This window comes from Bos mutus, chromosome 13 (genome assembly GCF_027580195.1).
Source record: "Bos mutus isolate GX-2022 chromosome 13, NWIPB_WYAK_1.1, whole genome shotgun sequence".
Lineage (NCBI taxonomy): Eukaryota > Metazoa > Chordata > Mammalia > Artiodactyla > Bovidae > Bos > Bos mutus.
Genome location: NC_091629.1, coordinates 62,726,004 through 62,741,457, shown reverse-complemented (window position 1 = coordinate 62,741,457; position 15,454 = coordinate 62,726,004). Strand labels below are relative to the sequence as shown.

General features: G+C 37.1%; 1 protein-coding gene across 9 annotated transcripts in view; it reads left to right on the top strand.

The window, feature by feature from the left end:
- The window catches only part of ARHGAP12 (Rho GTPase activating protein 12), a 118,148-nt gene extending 102,787 nt beyond the window's left edge, over window positions 1–15,361 (top strand). For all 9 annotated transcript variants that reach the window (XM_070381884.1, XM_070381883.1, XM_070381881.1 and 6 more), the window contains 9 exons: window positions 222–323; window positions 2,935–3,033; window positions 5,970–6,072; window positions 7,667–7,783; window positions 9,544–9,642; window positions 11,554–11,631; window positions 11,734–11,868; window positions 12,108–12,210; window positions 12,975–15,361. In XM_070381884.1, the coding sequence (XP_070237985.1) occupies window positions 222–323; window positions 2,935–3,033; window positions 5,970–6,072; window positions 7,667–7,783; window positions 9,544–9,642; window positions 11,554–11,631; window positions 11,734–11,868; window positions 12,108–12,210; window positions 12,975–13,149 (1,011 nt within the window). In that variant the 3' untranslated portion in view covers window positions 13,150–15,361. The remainder of the gene's footprint in view (window positions 1–221; window positions 324–2,934; window positions 3,034–5,969; window positions 6,073–7,666; window positions 7,784–9,543; window positions 9,643–11,553; window positions 11,632–11,733; window positions 11,869–12,107; window positions 12,211–12,974) is intronic.
- Window positions 15,362–15,454: the final 93 nt, after the last annotated feature.

Below are 15,454 nucleotides of genomic sequence, written 5' to 3'. Positions count from 1 at the left end.
GAGCCATTTTGTTTCCTTTTCAATGAACTGTATGTAATCATGTCTTACAAACATTTTTCAATTTCAAGTAGGAATTGTTATTTTATGATATAAAGAGAGAAGAATTTGAGGTAACCCCCTGTTTTGTTTATTGTTAATAATACAAAATTGGTCTTAATTCTTCTTGGATACATGTATGTACATAAATATAACAAAGGTTTTTCCTTTTTTCCAAAACCAAGTTTGGGAGTAATCAGTCCAAACCGGAGTTCACAGTGGACCTTAAGGGAGCGACCATCGAGATGGCTTCAAAGGATAAATCCAGCAAAAAGAATGTATTTGAGGTAATAAATTATTGTCAAAGTATAATCCTCATTCTTAACCATAGTAATTTTATGTTCTGAATTATTGGGGAAATTGTCTTTCAGTGTGACAAGTTAAGGCAGAGTTAGTCATTAAGTCAGTTTGTATTTGACTTAACTTTTAAGTCAAAAAAGCTGGTGTAAAGATCTAACTTCATTTGCGTAAGTGATTAGATCTCAGACTTTATATTATAAGCCTTTGTTCCAAGTCTTGAATTTCCCCAGCATCAATAAAAGGTGTGGTTCCCTTTATCCACAAGATTGAATATTAAAAAGTAAGTTAAAGCCTTCCCAGTGTCATAAAAAGCTCCCCACAGTAACACATACTGCCTAAGAGACCACCCCAAACTCAGTAGCCCAAGAAAAGACTCACGTCGTTGGCTCAGTTTGGCCTGCCCAGAGCGGAGTGGTGGTTCTGATGCTTAGAGCTGAATGGTGGTTCTGACCTCACCCAGGTCCAGTCACCAGGCTTCAGTCGTCCAGCAGCTTGAATGGGGCTGAACAGTCTAGTTGCCCTCTCCAGGCTCAGTGCTTGCTGCTGGCTGGGCTCCTTCTCACTGGCTGTCTCTTTGTTCAGTGGAGTGACTCCAGGCTTCTTTGCATTCAGGTTTCCCAAAGGGCCAGAGTGGGAGCCCCAGGGCTTCTTGAGATCTGGATGAAGAGTCAAACACCAGTGTGTTCTGCGTCTTAAAGCAAGCCAGGTGGCCGGCCAAAAATTCAGGGTCCCCCTACTGGTGGAGGAGCCGCGGTCACACTGCGTGTGTGGAGAACAGAGGGGTGTTCAGACCAGCTTTGCAAATAGCCTTCCTTTAGAGCCTCCTGTCTCAGGCCTTTCCTCCTGTTGTCCAGGGGTATTGGAAGAGTTGACGTTTCCCAAGTGGAACCTAAGTGTTTCTGTCCTGTTGATTTTTACTCCTGATGAGTCTACCTTCAGTACCAAGGGCTGCTAGTCTCTGCTTGTCAAATGTTTCCTCTGTTACAAGACTCACAATAGAGATGTTGCAAGTTTATGCATTTAAAATAGCACTTGTTTCATGTAGCTGGAGTTAACATCTTCTGTAAATTATTTCCCCACTAGATTATCCAAAAAGAAGAAAAAATTTTCAAGCAGAGACTGCATTTTTTGCTTAATTTTTTTTTAGCATGTATCAAAAACTTTTATTTCATTCATTTTTAAAATTAAATTATTTATTTTAATTGAAGGCTAATTACTTTACAATATTGTAGTGGTTTTTGCCATACAGTCACATGAATCAGCATGGGTGTACATGTGTCCCCCATCCTGAACCCCCCTCCCACCTCCCTCCCAATTCCATCCCTCAGGGTTGTCCCAGTGCGCCCTGAGTGCCCTGTCTCAGGCATCAAAGACTGGTGATCTATTTCACATATGGTAGTATACATGTTTTAACGCTATTCTTATTTTTAAGTGAGAACCTCTAACAGAACAGAGTATCTTACGTGCAGTGAATATTCACTATTGATTGATTGCTTGGCCTGCTCTCTAAGAAGAAATTCAGGGAAGGAAATTACTGTTTCCTGAGGTAGCCTTGTTTCATTCCAGAATGAAGAGGGTCCCATGGCCAAATAAATTGGGGAAATACGGTGTATTTTATTCCTCTGTTAGAAAACCATAGTGCGCCCTGGAGGAACAAAACTCCAAGAAGTCTGGAAGGATAGAGTCTTGTTCAGATCTCCTCAATCCAGTATTTTCTAAATTAACATCACATAATGAATCCTTTGTTTATTTTTTGAGGGGTATCTTTTAAAACATTATTATAGGAGTTATTTGAGGAATATATCTCAGAATGTTGTTTGATAAGCATTGCCATATGTTCCTCTGGGAAAAAAGGAAATCAAACATTCACCAGCCAGAAAATAGAAGGAATGCTCTCTATGGCTAGCTCAAAATCCTCCTTCAGTTGAACCAAGGATGTCATATGTAAATTTGTTACCACATTCATATAGAATCATACATAGTATCCTTACTTTAGTTAGTTCATGGTTTGATAGCTCAGTAATGTTTCTGTCTAAAGGGGATGTGAAAATTATTGTCTGTGCCCTCTCTTTGTACTAGGTCACTATATTTTCATACTAAGTAGGAAATATTGAAAGTCCAACCCTTCTATATTCCCGTCTATATTTATCTTTTTTAACCAGAGAGAAAAAATTTCTCTAGTTCATGTAAAACTATCATAGGATTTATTTCTTTACAAATCATATTTCAATTCTCATTTAAAATGCATAGCCTAGATACTTGAATTTGCTTTTAATGATGACGTATATAAGATTTCAGCAAGTTTTGTGGTGTTTGTGTGATAGTTTGGTATCCTAAATTATTAGCTTTTTTTGAGAATGTATTGTGAGAAAAACGTCATGTTTTGTAAAATAATTCAGCTGGTATTATTTTATACTAAAATAAAGGATAATGGCATCACTGTGGAATCTGTAACCTTGCATCACCATTAATATAATATATGGCATCTCATCTTCTGCTGGTGGTTTAGTAGACTTTGAATTAAATCCATTTACTTGATTGAAAGCACTAACCACATATATATATATATATATATATTTTTTTTTTTTTTTTTTAAAGCTGAAAACCCGTCAAGGAACTGAATTGCTGATTCAGTCTGACAATGACACTGTTATCAACGATTGGTTTAAAGTTCTCAGTAGTACCATCAGTAATCAGGTATGTGTTTGACTTAGGGTTGTTTTTTTTTTACCTTAGAGCTGTTTAATCTTTCTTCCTTTTTTTTTGGGCTATTTATTGTATATCTAGTTTCCAATTTATGTGTGAAAAAATACTTTTAAAAAAATGCGTATTTGACAGTGATCAATTTAGCAATTCCTAGGGCCTAATGGGGCTTCCCCATTGGCTCAACGGTAAAGAATCTGTTTGCAGTGCAGGAGACATAAGAGATGCGGGTTTGATTGCTGGGTCAGGAAGCTCCCCTGGAGGAGGGCATGGCAAACCCGCTCCAGTGTTCTTGGCATGAAATCCTGTAAACAGAGAAGCCTGATGGGCTACAGTTCGTGGGGTCGCAAAGAGTTGGACATTACTGAGTGACTGAGCCATGAGCACATGAGAGGCTGATGAGTGATTTAACATTCACATTTATAGGATGTTTGCCACCAGTAGATTTCATGTAATTGTCACATGAGGCATTGGTTCAAAAAGAAATTAGCTCCAGAGGCAGGGCCAGCCACTATGCTCTATTGTCATCTTGTCATCAACTGGAAGTGCTGGAAATCATACCGTTTGGTGGAAACTGGTACTGAGCAAAATGGTGAGATGAATGAAGTCGTCTGGTCATTCGCACTTTCTCTTTCCTAGTAACTTTTCTACTTACAGTACCCTTGTGTTCCTGGTAAATTTCTTTTCATATGTATTATACCTAAAAGAACTTCATATTTATATTCTGAAGCTGAGTTAGTAAGAGCAGTATTGAACAACTTGAAGCTGCACTTTCTTAGACTGTATTCCTACCCCCTCAGCATATGGAGACATGGCTCCTGATTAAGGATCATATGTCAGTGACAGAAGTGAAAGGAAAGCGGATACTTAGGAGTATAATTATTTTAAGCTAAATGGAGACAGAAGAAAGTTGGGGAATCACTGGCTTTAGTAGAGATTGAGGTGTCTCTCAGAGACTTTGTTAGTAATGCTTCATTATTCAGGTTTGTGATCATATGCAAGTGTTCTCTTTCTGTGGGTCTCAGTTTTTCTACTAAAAAAAAAAAAATTGGACTGGATTGTCTCCAAGTATCCTTTTATGCTCCCAAATTCTGTGATTCACCCAGTTTAGAACACCCAGATATTAAATCTGAATTTTTTTAACTCTTCCACCTCCAACTTTTACTCTTCTAGTAAATTATTTACCAGTCTAGATGTGAATTATTCCTTTGCAGTCTGTAATACTGTATGAAATTTCTGAACCTTGTCCTTTTTCATTTATTTCTGAAACCATGGACAGGTCTTTAAATTTTTATACTAAGAGTAAGCCCCGAACAGTTTTCGTTAATTTCACCTTACACCATCCCACACCAATCCATTCTTAGTGCCACTACAGTATAAACTTCCTAAGTCACTTTTATAATCCCCTCCTGCTCAGAAACCTATGATTCGTATTAAAGTTCAACAGCCTGAGCGCAGTCTGTCTATCCAGATGTACCTTTTCCTCTACCCAGAATGGGCTTTCTGCTCTAGTCACAGTAATCCATTCACTATCCTTTGAAAGCAAGGATATTGCTGTTCATTTACCAAACGCGTGAGTGTCTTATGCACTGGGATGTAGCAGCATGCAGCCAGACGCGTAGAGCTTACAGTCAAAGGCAGAAGACTACTGAAGACAGACAGCTGAACAGTTAATATAACGAACGTATAAAGACTCCGATTATGTAGAGGCTAACACTAGTGGAGGGATCAAGGGAGGCCTTGTGGAGAAAGTGGTTTTTTTAAATTAAGGCCTCCAGGTTCAGGGAATAAGCCAACTGAAAAGGGAAGACTATATTATTGATTATAAAAATTTTAAATGTATACTGTTTGCAGAGTAGCAAAAGATACTGAAAGCAAGAGATGGGCAAAACTTCTTCAGGGAAAAATACAAAACTTTATTGAGAGACATTGCCAAATCTTAATTAAATGAGAAGTATATTGTGTTCATGGATTAAAAGATTCAGTTATATAAAGATATAATATTCTTCCAAATGATTTATAAATTTTTAGGTTTGAGGTATTTGGATCTCCTTCAGAATCCCAGTGGGTTTTCTGATAGAACTTGACAAGCTTTTTCTAAAATTCATTTAGAAATGCAAAGGACTAAGGATAGACACCCTTGCAGAAGACTTGCAGTTTCATATGTCAGGCCCTGATAAAGCTACCTATCCATAATGGGAGAGGTACACAGACCCGTGGAACAGAATAAAGAAGCTGGAGACAGACCCACATACCTTTCAGTGTGCCGGGACAGGGTGCGTGCTGGTCAGTTGGAGGCCCAAGGAGAAGCCGGAGCTTTTCCTTACACTGTGCACAGAAATGGATTCTTGGTGGAATAAGGATCTCAGAATGAAAGGCAGAGCAGTGTTTTCAGTTTTGAGAATTCAGTCTGCTTTCTAACTTGTAGAAGTAAACTTAGTTAGGCTTAAATGAGTTCTAGGGTCTGGGAGTAAGGATGAACTGTTTACACAAAGTGCAGCTTTAAAAGACTGTTGCTGTGAAACGGTTACGGTGCCATTGCAGGTAAGCTTTGTCTGTCCTGTTACCAACAGTGTAGCCTCATCCTGATCTGTCACTGCAGGTACATCCTGACCTTCTAACAGTTATCACTGCCACTTGATCAAACGATTATTACTGTCACTTGAGGCAAGATAGTGTCACTATTAGTACAAACCCATTATTCTTGTGAATTATCAGTAATTTTTTTCTTTATTGAAATTCAGAATTAATGCCATCAATGGGGGAGAAAAAGTATTTTTTATAATATTTATCAAATATCTAAATCATGGATTCTGTATACTAAATCGTTCCTTAAAGTCATGTGGAAGAGTTGATCACTGATCATTCTGAGAATTGCATCTAAAGTAATCGTAAAAGTAATATGTGTTTGGAAAATCTCTACCTAACAGACAGTAGAACCCGATGAAGCAATTGAAGAGGAGATACCAGATTCACCAGGAATAGAAAAGCACGATAAAGAAAAGGACCAGAAGGAGCCGAAGAAATTGCGTTGTAAGTTTTTCTTTCCCAGTTTTGCTAGTGGTTTGAGTAAGCTCATTATTCTCTTAGCTCTTCAGAGTGTAAATGCTGAGTGGAGTCACCACTGTTACAAGAGTGTAAGGTTCAGTAGTAGCAGCCTCAGTGTTTCCGTGTTCTCTATCTTCGTTTACTCACTGTAATTTTTCACCCTAATCATATGCACCCCAATGGCAGCATATATTGCATTACCTTTTCAAGAGAAAAAAAAAATGTACACAACAGAATGCACTTATGTTGAGGTCTCTAGGAAGCTGAATTTTATGAACTGAAAAATATGTAATTACTGTTTAAGATCCTTACACATTAAGAAGTCAAAAGTTAGGGGATATGTACTGTAGTTCCAAACTGAACACCAGGCAGCCGCCTCTGACTCACGGATGTCTATGCAGGTAGGTGCATGAATTTAACCTCCAGACGACATTATACATACAGGACCAGAGTGAGCCAGCAGTTTCAGGGATTGCATTTTCTAAAGCAGGCCTCTTGTAAATTACATAGTTTAAACAGGCCATTAGCCATGACTCTGAACTTTGTTAAATCTATTTGAACAGATCCACATTTAACTCGGAACTTTTGGTCTTCACAGTAACTGAAGGAGTAGAAAAATCAGTTCTTTTACATTCTAATTGTTCAGGCCTATTACTGACACTGTCACCGTATAACAGTGTAAACACATGAAAATTGTATTCTTTTAATCCTTTCCTCACATATTGTTTGTGCTCTCAACTTTCTTCACATATAGTTATTTTCAAGAAGTTTACTTTTCAAATTTGTGTTATGGTAATCAAAAAAGAAATCAGGACTACAAGAAATGTAGAACATTTTCCAGGTGATCCCATCCTTAGCTCAGGGTAGGGATACTTATGATGAGTCTGAGTTCAGCTTGAGGCACAAATAATGGTGATGGATATGTATATACATATATGTGTGTACATATGAGTACATCTTAATATATATGTATACATACACAACCCCCAGCTCCCAGTTGAGTAAGGATCAGGAAGGGTGGAGGTTTTGTTTATGTTTTATAGGATGGTTTCTTTACTTTTTGCTCTTCATTTTATGCTCTAAAACTGGGGGATAGTCTAAGACTATACATAGCATCATTTATTAAATAATGAGTATATATTAGAATGGAAAAGGAAATGGCAACCCATTCCAGTGTTATTGCCTGGAGAATCCCAGGGACGGGGCAGGAATCTGGTGGTCTTCCGTCTATGGGGTTGCACAGAGTCGGACACGACTGAAGCGACTTAGTATAACTTACAAATGTCTTGGCACACGTACCAAAGAAGGCACTGTTTGTGGCCAGTGTTTTCCATTCTAATATATACTCATTATTTAATGAATGATAGAAATGGAATGTTTTGTGTGGTGTATTACTTTGAAATTGGGTCTGTGTTAATTTAATTCTTCAAGAGTTACTCTTTAAACCATATTAAAGTTAGAATAATTGATTTACTGTGATTTTTATATATGAGATTAATATACTTTGAATGCTAGGTGGAAAATTTTTTATCAAAAAAGCGTTTATCTTATGAAATGCTTAATATCTATCTGTCTTAAGCCGCAAAAGTATCTAGCATAGATTCTTCAGAACAGAAAAAAACCAAGAAAAACTTGAAGAAGTTTCTTACACGACGCCCCACTTTGCAAGCTGTTCGTGAAAAAGGTTATATTAAAGGTAGGTAGAAGTGATGTTTATAGCAATGAACTTTGGCCAGAATCAGAAATAAGACGTTTTACATTTATAGCTGAGTAATTTCGAAACAGTAAAAATGTTTTCATTCCTTATTCATTATCAGTTCAGTGATTGCAATACATTTGAGTAATTAAAATTGATTTTTAAATGCATGTGAGTTTAAAGCATTGAACAGACGTAAATACCAAATTCAGTTTTTAGAAACCCGCACCAGAGGAACTACACAGATGTGATGGGTTGGGTGGCAAACTTTCAGAAGACAATTAAGGTTTTTAGTTTTGAGATACACAGATCAGAAGAAATATTGAATAGTCACTAACAGTAGAAAAAAAAGAAGAAAGATAATGAACAATTTTATTCTTGATTGTTTGCCTTCAATTCTCATTTAAGGTAATTACAAAATTAGTATAAAGTGCTTTTTCCTAACTAATTTTTATATTTTTTTCAAGTGTAAGGGTCACAATTCACTAATAAGATCTTTTAATATTCTTTAAAATTACATGGGCTGTGTATACCTTTAATTCTTAAAAGTGTGTTTAATTTCAAAGGTAGAATTTTCTAATACATAACTCAAAAGACATTTGTTCATCAGTAAAAAATATAATAAAAGGTAGCATAATATATATATTATGCCTGTCTTTTGTCAAGATTCTAACAAAGACTATTGTTGGGACATCTGTTTGCAAAGCATGTAAACTAAAATATAGAAATAAGTTTCAGTAAACACTACTATGTGTAAAATGGGTAACTAAAGAGAACCTACTGTACAGCACGGGGAACTCCACCCAGTGCTCTGTAGTGGCCTATAGGGGAAAAGAATCTAAAAAAGAGTCAATATATGTATGTGTAACTGCATCATTTTGCTGTACACCTGAAATTAACACAACCTTGTAAATCAACTACAGTCCAATGAACATGTTTAAAATAAGCAAAGCATTTGCTGGGGAAAAAAAGAAACGTCTATAAAGATGAGATACAGACAAGGTAACTTAAAATAGTGATGAGTTCCACGAAGAATTGAACACAGTGATAAAATAGAGTGACTAGAGTTGGGTTACCTTAGGTAGCATAGTCAGAGGGTTTTTTTTTTCCCCCCAGTATTTATTTATTTGGCTGCTCTGGGACTTTGTTGTGGCACACGGGATCTTCAGTTGCAACATGTGAACTCTTAGCTGCAGCATGGAAAGTCTTAGTTGCAGGATGTGGGATCTAGTTCCCCAGCCAGGGATTGAACCTGGGCCCCCTGCGTTGGAAGCATGGAGTCTTAGCCACTGGATCACCAGCAAAGTCCCAAAGAAGGTTCGTCTAAGGAGGTGACATATTAGCTGAGACTAGGAGTGATGAGAAGCTCCATCTGGGGTGGGGAGATTGATCCTGTCCTCTGCACGGGATGAGAAAGTAAGAAGGGAGTCAGGGACTTCCCTGATGGTCCAGTTCTTAGGACTTTGTGCTTTCAATTGCCAAGTGCAGGTTCAGTCCTTGGTCAGGGAACTAAGATCCTGAAAGCCGCGAGGTGTGGCCACCAAAAACGAGCAGAGGAGCCAGGCAGGAGTGAGGGAAGGTGTTCTGGAGCTTCATGAAGAAGGAAAACCATGTGGTGAAATACAGTTGGAAGCAGTCAGCAGAGTACAGATCAGAAGGGCATGTGTCGTGGTGAAGTGCACCTTTGCAAGGATGCCTCCTGTTGAGCTCCCAGTGGTTTAGCCACTTTGTGAACTGTTATTTCTTAAAATCTCTTCCAGATCAGGTATTTGGAGCCAATCTTTCTAATCTGTGTCAGAGAGAGAATAGCACAGTGCCAAAATTTGTGAAATTATGCATTGAACATGTCGAGCAATATGGTAAGGAAAAAAAAATTTTTTTTTAAATGTTAAGCACACCAGCCCACTGTTTTGCCATTCAAACCCCTAGGATTTTTGATTTTGAGTGTTGGAACCAGAAGTTCTTTTTAGTTGTAAATTGTCAAGAAAAGCATGTTTTGCAAAAAAAAGAAAAACTTACTCTTTTGTACTGTTTCAAATTAAGAGCTTTGCAGTCATCTGTTGAATGTTCAGTACTTAGGGTTGATTAAGGATATGGTATTCCTTGAAGCCATTTGGAGTTGATATTTGCTTAAAATGAAAGTGGTGATTGTGAAACTGTGTTTAAGAAATGATTGGACAGTATTGGAGATGGTGTTTACTTACCAAGAGAAAGTTTCTTCTGTTTATAATAAAAATGAGATGACCTTCCAAAACTGCTAAGTCAACTATAAAGTGTCCAAATAGACAAATCCTCTTTATATCATTTCTTGTAAAAGAAGACTTAAATTAATTTCTGTTCTGGTTAATTTTAGCATGTTATTTATTAGTGTTATTTATACTAGCTTTTAAAATAACAGTATCTTGACTGCAGTCACATTAACTTACATCAGTATGTCATTAAAAAATTCTTGTGTAATGAAAATGTTTGCATACAATGTAATTACTGCTGCTTACGGATCTCTTGTCTGATCTTTATCAGCCCTACAATAGAGAAGCCATGGTCCTTGCCTTTACTGGAAGTTAAATGAATAATAAGCACATTAGATAATGTTAATATGTGCATCATCATTTATTGAATATTTGAACTTTGGGGGATTTCATTGTGTGAGTTTCAAATGATTCTATTCTACATAATAAATAAAAGAAATTAATAGCTATCTCAAATTATCAGTTCTTCTTTTAGAACCATCATTTTAGTTGCTGGCTTGTATTAAGTCTATTGGGCTTCTCTGGTGGCTCAGATGGTAAAGAATCTGCCAGCAATGCAGGAGACCCAGGTTTGATTCCTGGGTCAGGAAGATCCCCTGGAGAAGGGAATGGCTAGCCACTCCAGTATTCTTGCCTGGAGAATTCCATGAACAGAAGAGCCTCGTGGGTTACAATCTGTGGGGTTCACAAACAGTAGGACATGACTGAGCGAGTAACACTTTCACTTTATATTAAGTTTATTATAAACACTGACTCTTGAGAGTCCCTTGGGCTGCAAGGAGATCAAACCAGTCTAAAGGAAATCAACCCTAAATATTCGTTGGAAGGACTAATGTTGAAGCTCCAATACTTTGGCCACCTGATGTGAAGAGCTACTTGTTGGAAAAGACCGTAATTGCTGGGAGAGGTTGAGGGCAGTAGTGGGAGAGGTTGAGGGCAGTAGTAGAAGAGGAAGGCAGCAGAAGATGAGGTGGTTAGATAGCATCACCGACTCAATGGACATGAATTTGGGCAAATTCTGGGAGACAGTGAAGGACAGGGAAGGCTGGTGTGTTGCAGTCCATGGGGTCACAGAGTTGGACTCGACTTAGCAACTGAACAACAGCAGTAATTTGACAAACATTTTTTAGAGGGTGCCTTAATACGTACATTTACACTATCAAATGATATATGAAGAAATGGGTAGGCTGATTTTATCTACCAGCTTTCTTTACTGTTTGATTTATCCTCAAGTGTTTGTTGAAGTTTATCATAAATTGTTAGTATTTCAAGGTTGAGATGATTTCTGTGAGAGGATCCACAGTCTGCATGATAAAGTAGATTTGTTGCTGTTTACCAAACAGTTCAGAGTGAATCTCCACTCCTCTTTCCCTGCCAAGTAGCTATAAAAAGCCATTGAGAGGAAAAGAGAAATTTTATTTTAGGCTAAATGTTAATAAATAAGAATTCTAAGACATGAAAGCATCTGTAGATGAGACCAACAAGAACTTCAGTCTTGAATTATTGTCATTTGTCTCTTAGGACTGGATGTTGATGGGATTTACAGAGTTAGTGGCAACCTAGCAGTGATCCAGAAGCTGAGATTTGCAGTCAATCACGGTGAGGTCATATTCCCTCTTGTTACATACAGAAGAATCACTCATACTGTTAGATTTGGTTTAAAATAATTTCCAAGAATTTCCTATTCCTTCTGTTTTGCAGATGAGAAATTGGACTTGAAGGATAGTAAATGGGAAGATATTCATGTCATCACTGGAGCCCTCAAAATGTTTTTTCGAGAATTACCGGAACCTCTCTTTACATTTAATCATTTTAATGATTTTGTTAATGCAATTAGTAAGTATGTAGTTGCACTCAGTTTCCCCCCAAATGTTGAAAACCCTCTTTACATACGGATCAAGCTACTGCAATTCCTTTTGATCTTACTTGAAACAAGTTTTTTTCAAAGAATCGCTTCACTCAGAAATTTTAAATGTGACCACCAGGTGTCACTGCGTATCACCAAATACCAGGTTCCAAAACACCCTGTCACGGCTTTCAGTTTCATGCAGACTCTCCACTCTTTTTTTTTTCAGAACAAGAGCCACGACAGCGTGTCTCTGCTGTGAAGGACCTGATCAAACAGTTGCCAAAGCCAAATCAGGACACAATGCAGATTCTGTTCAGACATCTCAAAAGGTAAGAGTTTCACGGCGGGAGAGAAGGAGTACTTGGGGAAAAAGAAGGTCAGAGAAGTGCACAGACATGCTATGTGGTGTGGGACCCCCGGGGCTAGGCGACCAGACCCAGGTTCAGAGCCCAGCTGTGCTGCTCTGCTGTCTTTGTAACATAAGAAAGATAACGTCTCTGAGCCCCAGTTCCTTGTAGGTAACATGGTTTGGTATAAAGAATACATTAAAGTTAATTTTATATGTGAAACTTTTATTAATATATAATGTCTAGCATGTAGTAAGTGTTCAGACATAGTTGCTTAAGTTAATTATTATGGAGATGAGATTGGTTATTAAGAGAGGAATATTCAGTTACCTTAAAGTCGGGGTAATTAGGTCTAAATTACCATATAGTTACTTTAAAACTTCGGATAGGAAGAAGACCAGTTTTCTAAAATAAGTGATCATAGCATGAGATTTTTTTTTTTAATAGCAAAAATGAGTAAATTTCAAAGTTTATTCTCTGTGCTCTAATGAGATTTCCCTGTCACTTCAGTGGGGGAATCATTGTTATCTGAATTATAGCAGGTGTTCAATTATACCTGTCACCTAAGTTTATCCAAAAGAAAATTTTCCATATTATTCAGAGTGAATTCTGTTTGGTTAAATAGTTTATATGTACCTTAGGGAAACGAGCATTATTTCTCTTTGCTGAATGCAAACTGTTTATAACACTGAAGAATTTCCCCAATTTTTAAATTTTCTCTTTTAACAATTTTATTTTCCTCTTAGAGTTATAGAAAATGGAGAAAAAAACCGAATGACCTATCAGAGCATAGCGATTGTTTTTGGTCCCACTCTGCTCAAGCCAGAGAAGGAGACTGGTAACATAGCGGTCCATACTGTCTACCAGAATCAGATCGTAGAATTAATTCTTCTCGAGATAAATTCCATCTTTGGACGCTGACACTTACTGAAGACAACCTGTGGAATAGAAGCTGGATTTCATCAGATTCCAGATCCTTGTACCTGACGTATCTTATGTTTGGACCAAGCAGTGACTCTTTGATTTTGCACTTTTCTGAGGGATCAGAAGGGAACGGAAGAGTCCAGATGTGTGTTAGGCCCTCATATTTGCTGCTTTGTTGCAAGTTGATAAACCTGTGTGTACCTTTGAATTAATTTTATCCTAAATGTTTGCATTTCACACTCTGAATTTCAGTTAAAAAAAAAAAATCAAAACTTGTGATTCTAACCAGTCATATACACTGGATAATTTGGTAAGAATACATTTTTTTCTCCTTAAACTGGAAAACGTAGAATTTCTTCTCATGATTTGATAGGTTCATTACTTGATAGAACAACGCTTACAATCAGTTATTTTGAAAAAGCTCCTGGGCATTTAAAACAAAGTGAAGTACGTCTGTTTCGAAACCTGTGTATTTCTTTCCAGGGTTTCTGCATGCAGTGGCAGTCTGAGTGCTAGGACTCATTACAACCCAGACAGCATCCCTTGATGAAGGCTGGCTGTCTTCACTGTGTAACACAGCAGCACACTAATAGTACTTAAAACACTGTGATATACTAGAGTTGAATTTAGCATAAGCCAGTTCAGGGTATTTTTGGGGCTGTCTATACTACACTGACTTGTAGCTAACAATCCTAATTCTCTCTAGTGCCATATTGAGTGCTTGGTATGACCCTGTGGAGAAGCCAACTTTCTTTGATGTAAGTTCAGGCTGAAGACTGTCCTTTAGCTCATGTATATAATTGTGTTGTATAGTCTCAGAGTGCATTCTAACCCCTTGTTTCTAATCACGATACTGATCATTCTTCTCTGTGAATATTAGGTTTCCTCCAGAAACAGGCCGTTATTTGAGGAAGTTAACTGTGTGCACTTTTAGATTTTAATTACATTTACAGCAAATCACTGTAATGCAAATGGTACTGGAAAAATGCTGAATAGACTTGCTAAATGGTAAATGCACTACAAGAGGAACCTTTTAGATTATTTAATATGTACAGAATACATTAGAAAAAAATTTATTACAGAATTCTAACTCTGCAGTATGAATAGTGGAAACCCATATGTAAATTAGATAGAGGTCAGATCGAAAATGACATTGCTAAATCTGAGAATTTCTTTTTACATTACTAATGTAGATCGATCGGTTTGTATAATAAAACAGGGTTTGGAAGGTTTTGTTACAGAGAGCATGGTCTGCTGAAGATTTTTTTAAAATGTATTTTTCTAGATTAACTGCTGTAAATGAAATGTCTAATCCGAATAAAGAAAACTATAAGAGGTTTAGAGATTTTTTCCATTGGAAATGTGCATTTTGGTTTTTAATTTTGTTTTGTTTTTGCATTTACTGGCACACTTTTTATAATACCTCATTTTAAAAAAAATCCAGTGAATCCGGTATTTCCTGTGGCAAATACGTCTCCCTCATTTCACGCCTTTCCTGCTCCCCACCACACTAGTGCCCTCTCCACCCGCCCCGCCCCTGCCCTCTGTTTCTTCATCAGTATTTGAAAGTGAATGATTTGTAACCAAGACTCTTTTTCTTAGGATCACATTTACAATTTACAGATTTGTTTTCTTGGGAACAAATATTTTTTGTATGACCTGTCTAAAACCCCTCGCCTGAGTTTTGTGGTAAAAGTATTGTTTGTGGTTGTGATCTTATTAAATTGATAACAAACTAAGCTATTTGACAGCAGTGGGAAAGCAGATTGTCTTGGGCAGGGAGAAAAATCCCCCAGATAAGAATGTTTATATTTGCCTAAAGATGTCCATAACCGTATACAGTATGCCCTAGGCCTGGCCTGTGTAGTGATTGTATGCCAGGAAAACAATTAGATGCAAATCAGTGATGTTCTTTCTCTTGGTAGTTACAGCATATCAAAGAATAAAATTGTCCTGTGTTTCTTGTTTCAAAGTACACGTGTGTATGTGAAGTCTTAAATGTTTTAATAGTCCATGGCTAATCAGCTTATTGTAATATTGTATGTACAATGAGATCAATGTCTTGTGTTTTCTTCCTCTGTGAATTAAAAATTCTCACTTGTTTTGTCATAACAAAACCAGTAATTTTTCCTGTCTTGATAGCTTGATTTTTAGTAGAAAATATATTAAAAGCTGAAATAAATTGTCAGTGAAATTTCATTTACTAATAGACTTTCCTTCAGAGTGTCATTTTTAAAAAAAAGTTGGAAATGGAAAGAAAAAAGTATATTCAAGTATGTTCTATTTCAATACAAGAAAATAC